Raw genomic sequence first — 5904 nt, forward strand, 5'->3', positions numbered from 1 at the left:
TTCGCCGGATTATGACAAAAGGTGATTAACATATATGGTATAGATATTTCATGTTTTCCCACTTTTAATTTTTTCATGTAAACCCCTAAAAAGGCCCTTACGGTAGGCTCTTGAGGTGCAAACTGCCTTTAAATATATAAACATAGGAGATATAGAGAGAAATGAACGTAACCGGCTACAAGACCGGCACGCGACTCTTTAAATGAGTGGTTATTTCAACATATGGAAATTTCCAACAAAAACATCTGCACAAAAATAAGGGGCAAGGCAGTCTCACCTTTACAGCCGTTTATTTGTTTGGCTCTGTAGACGAACTGTTCCCATTTATTGCAATTTCCCCTCAGTGTGCAGCCAAGCACACACTGATCATATTGCCAGAGTCGGGTGGAGATAGGGAGAGAAAACTCAGTAGACAATCTCAGAATAGTAATGAAATGAAGTTAAAGATTTGTTGAGTACAGGGAGAGTATTGCCGAAGAAAACTCAACATAAAGGCCTTTTCTTACCTGTGCAGCTCTTGAAAAGGTAGTTAAGAGTAAAATTGAATCTTGAGAGTAAATATGTGCCACAAGGGATGCTATGGGAGGAAGAGCATATCCTTTTGCCCATAGCATTGTAGAGTATTACAGAGAGCCAAAGATTGTTTTTGGGCCAGAGAGAGATTTTTGAAAGATTTTATTTTATTTTACCTGTTAAAGGTAAAACAACGTTGTTTGCTTGAGGATCTTGGTGGCAGGTAACAAAATTTGTTGAATGAGTTGAGGTGAGTGCGAGCATGCGTATGGCCAGTGAATGAATTGCTTGACTTTGAGGATAACTGAGGAAATCGTATAAATACGGAGACTGCGCAGAGGAGGGCATCATTCAGTCTTAAGCATCCAAAGAGAGAACAACCAAATAGCCAAGATTTGAAACTCATTTTACGATCTTTTCGAATATTTTCTACGGAGAAAAAAAATCAACCATAACAGAAACGCACAATGGCTTTGGGTACGGAGAATATGGTCTACCAGCCAATGACAAGTACAAAATTCCCATATCAAAAACCTGCTGCACAAATATTACACACGCCACCACGTGAGGTGTTGAGAACGCGCAATGTCAACCAAAGATCTATTGCACCTGCCCCCTACAATAAGCCCGTACAGCGTTGCATAGATGGCACAACATTGGATTCTAATCATCCCTCGGTGATACGTCGCAATGCCCGCGAACGTAATCGTGTGAAACAAGTCAACGATGGCTTTTTGCATTTGCGCCAACACATTCCCACAGCCATTGTGGCGGAGATCAGCAATGGTCGTCGTGGCATTGGTCCCGGCGCCGACAAGAAGCTTAGCAAAGTTGACACTTTGCGCATGGCTGCGGAATATATAAGGCGCTTGAAAAAACTAATTGATGAAGTGGACAATAGTGATGCCTTCAGTATCTCGTCCTATGGAGCTGCATCACCATCATATACCTCCTCAAGCAGTGGTTCTCCTCCACCTCCTGCAGTGGCAACAGGCTTTTCGCATCTTCAACCAAATCAAACGGCCCCTAACATGTTCTATCATCATCAGCAAACCCAATTCTACAATCAGCCTCATCATGCTCAGCATCCTTCATTAAGCTATGTTGGAAGTTTTCAACAGGAAAATTTAATTTCGCCCGCCAATTCCACAGCGTCATCCTGCTCCTCTGCGACGGCTTCAACATACGCGACTGAATTATACGCTCATCAGCAATCGCCCGAACACTATCAATCATCTGGCTTTGAGTTTGCCAACAACAATACCCCAGCCACAACTCCAATTAAATTCGAGCCAGTATCATTCGAGGACCATTATAATCACAACAGCAATAGCTCCTCATCGGCAGAGGATGAAGAGCTTTTGGACTACATCTCCCTGTGGCAAGATGAGTAAACAACAATTAAAGAAAGCGAAAGAAGTTCACAAAACTAAGATTTTGAGAATCTAGTCTGCAGCATGGAGGGCGATGAGATGATGATACCATTGATTGGTCTCGCAAGCTATTACAAAAAGTATTATTTTTTTTTCAAACTTCTGAGACATCAAAAAATGTTTACCTCAATTTTGTTATATCCAAATGTACAAATTAGTTATTTAAGTTTTTTAGTTTTTAGTTTAAGATCAAAAACTGCTGTGCCTGTTATATAAGTTTTTTAGTTGTAGAGTTTTATTTTTAGGACATGGAAGACATAGATTTAAAACATATTATTAGGTATTTATCTTAAGACACTGGAAGACTCTAAACTTTAGTTCTATAAGGAAAACGAAATCAAAAAAACCCCAAATATATAAAACAAATAATATTTATTATGAAAATGAAATCTATTATGTAGTCTGTATTGTTTCTGGTTGTGGGAAGAAAGGAAATTTTGTAGAACAAATATTGATTTTTTGGTAGCCATAACCAAATATAGACCAATCTGAAACGTATACGATACGGACGTCGAAAGGCCTACCATAAGTCAAGAGATAGGTCTATATGGCAGCAATATCCAAATCTGAGCCGATCTGAGCCAACTTGAAGAGGAATGTTAAAGGGCATTACACAACCCACTATAATTTCAGCGAAATTATAGTTCGATTTCAGCGAAATCGAACAACAAATGCGCCTTTTATGGGCCCAAAATCTTAAATCGAGAGATTGGTCTAAATGGCAGCTATATCCAAATCTGAAACGATCTGGGCCAAATTGAAGAGAATTATCGAAAGGCCTAACACAACTCACTGTCCCAAATTTCGGCGACATCGGACAATAAATGCGCTTTTTATGGGCCCAAAAACTTAAATCGAAAGATCGGTCTATATGACAGTTATATCCAAATCTGGACCGATCTAAGCCAAATTGGAGAAGGATGTCGAAGGGCTTAACACAACTCACTGTCTCAAAATTTTGGCAAAAACGGACAATAAACGCGCTTTTTATAGGCCCAAAACCTTAAATCGAGAGATGGGTCTATATGGTAGCTATATCCAAATCTGAACCGATCTGAACCAAATTGAAGAAGAATGTCGAAGGGCATTACACAACGCACTGTCCGAAATTTCAGCGAAATCGGACAACAAATGCGCCTTTTATGGGACCAAAACCTTAAATCTAGAGATCGGTCTATATGGCAGCCATATCCAAATCTGGACCGATCTATGCCAAATTGGAGGAGAATATTGAGGGACCAACAGAACTCACTGTCGCAAATTTCGGCAACATCGGAAAATAAATGCGCCTTTTATGGGTCAAAAACCTTAAATCGATAGATGGGTCTATATGACAGCTATATCCAAATCTGAACCGATCTGAACCAAATTGTAGAAAGATGTCGAAGAGCCTAAAACAATTCATTGTCCCAAATTTTGGGAAAATCGGACAACAAATGCGCCTTTTATGGGCCCAAAATATTATATCGAGAGATCAGTCAGCTATATCCAAATCTGATCCGATCTGGTTCAAATTGAAGAAGGATGTCGATGGCCTCAACACAACTGTCTCAAATTTCATCAAAATCGAAAAATATATCTGGCTTTTATGGGCCTAAGACCCTAAATCGGCGGATCGGTCTATATGCAAGCTATATCCAAATCTGAACCGATCTGGGCCAAATTAAGGAAGGATGTTGACTGGCCTAACACAACTCACTGTCCCAACTTTCAGCAAATTGAGATAATAAATGTGTGGTTTTAAGGGCCTAAGACTATCCAAATCTGAACCGATCTGGGCCAAATTAAAGAAGGATGTTGACTGGCCTAACACGTCTCACTGTCCCAACTTTCAGCAAATTCAGATAATAAATGTGTGGTTTTAAGGGCCTAAGACCTTAAATCGGCGAATTTGTCTATATAACAGCTATATCCAAATCTGAACCAATCTTGACCATATTAAAGAAGAATGTCGAAGGGCCTAACACAACTGAGTGTCCCAAATTTCAGCAAAATAGCATAATAAATGTGACTTTTATGGGCCTAAGACCCTAAATCGGCGTATCGGTCTATATGGGGGCTATATCAAGATATAGTGCGATATAGCCCGTCTTCGAACTTAACCTGTTTATGGACAAAAGAAGAATCGGTGCAAAGTTTCAGCTCAATATCTCTTTTTTTAAAGACTTGGGTGATTTCAACAGACAGACGGACGGACATGGCTAGATCGTCTTAGATTTTTAAGGTGAATCGTCTTAGATTTTTACGGTCGGAAATGTATATTTCGATGTATTGCAAACGGATTGACAAAATGAATATACCCCCATCCTTAGGTGGTGGGTATAAAAAGGGAAGGGGAAAGGATAGAGCCTTGTGGCACACCAGCGGTCAATGTATACTCATCTGATGAGAACCCATCTACAACAAATCGTATAGTGCGATCTCTGAGAAAGCTCGATATAAATCGAACGAAGTTATTATCGACACCAAAAGCGACTAGCTTTGATAAAAGTGCACCGTGTCAGACTCTATCAAATGATTTGGAGATATCCAGAGCCACGAACTTATTCTCACCAAATTGGTGGATAGAGCGACTCCATCGTTCTAACATAAATGCCATTAGGTCTCCCATAGAGCGATTTCTGCGAAATCCATACTGTCTGTCGCTAAGAGGGCCATTGGACTTTGGAGATATCCAGAGCCACAAACTTACTTTCATCAAACTGGTGGATAGAGCGACTCCATCCTTCCGACAAAAATGCCATTAGGTCTCCCATAGAGCGATTTCTGCGAAACCCATACTGTCTGTCGCTAAGAAGGCCATTGGACTCTAAGTATCTGACAAGATGATGGTTAACCATACTCTTCATAACCTTGGAGAGTGCGGAGCATATCGCAATTGGCCGGTAATTCGCAGGGTTGTTCGTTCCACCTTTCTTGGGGATGAGCTGAACGTTCGCAACCTTCCAAGGCGCTGGGAAAACACCCTTACGGTAGGCATGGTTGAAAAGGTTGCGTAGTGGACGAGCAAGGGTCGAAGAACACATACACAGGACAAGTGTTGATATACCGTCCGGGCCCGGAGATTTATTAACGTCGAGATCCGCCAGGACCCTTGTAACTCCATGTAGTTTATAACTACTTAAACTTTTACCAAATTCTGTTTTTTTATACCCACCACCGTAGGATGGGGGTATATTCATTTAGTCATTCCATTTGCAACACATCGAAATATCCGATCGAAATTTCCGACCCTACAAAATATATATATTTCGGATCGTTGTAAAATTCTAAGACGATTTAATTATGTCCGTGTGTCTGACCGTCTCTCCGTCCCTCTGTTGTAATCACTCTAGCCTTCAAAAATTGAGATATTGAACTGAAATTTGGCACATATACGTCTTTTTGATGCATGCTGGTTAAGTTCTTGAACGGGTAAAATCTGACCCATATTTGGATATAGCCTATAAAAGGTCTGAAGCCCATAAAAGCTTTATTTATAACCCGATTTCGCTGAAGTTTAAAATAGTGGGTTATTTTAACCTCCCGGATATCTGACCCAAAAATAGTTCAGATCGGACTATATTTAGATATAGCATATAGACCGATCTCCAAATTAATGGTCTGAAGCCCATAAAAGCTTAAGTTTTTAACCTATTTCGCTAAAATTTAAAATAGTGGCTTATTTTAATCTCCCCGACGTCTGACCTAAATATAGTTCAGATCGGACTATATTTAGATATAGCTGCCATATAGACCGATCTCCCGATTAATGGTCTGAATCCCATAAAAGCTATATTTATTCCCGATTTCGCTGAAATTTAAAACGAAGAGTTATTTTAAGCCTCCTGATATCTGACCTAAATCAAATCGGACTATATTTAGGTATAGCTGCCTTATGGAGCGATGTCCAGATAAAGGGTCTAAAGCCCATAAAATTTTATTTTTTAACCGATTTTGCTGAAATTTTAAAAATTGA

The 5904-nt window shown here is 39.9% G+C and overlaps 1 protein-coding gene across 1 annotated transcript; it reads left to right on the forward strand.

The window, feature by feature from the left end:
• Positions 1-980: 980 nt before the first annotated feature.
• Positions 981-1907, forward strand: LOC106083855 (achaete-scute complex protein T5). Its single transcript, XM_013247117.2, has one exon. The coding sequence runs from the start codon at positions 981-983 to the stop codon at positions 1905-1907; it is 927 nt and encodes a 308-aa protein (XP_013102571.2).
• The last annotated feature ends 3997 nt before the right edge of the window (positions 1908-5904 follow it).

The sequence above is a fragment of the Stomoxys calcitrans genome, chromosome 4, assembly GCF_963082655.1.
Source record: "Stomoxys calcitrans chromosome 4, idStoCalc2.1, whole genome shotgun sequence".
Lineage (NCBI taxonomy): Eukaryota > Metazoa > Arthropoda > Insecta > Diptera > Muscidae > Stomoxys > Stomoxys calcitrans.

What these genes read in the sequence shown, in the direction of transcription:
- LOC106083855 (XM_013247117.2), top strand. Translation starts at nt 981, where the DNA reads ATGGCTTTGGGTACGGAGAATATGGTCTACCAGCCAATGACAAGTACA.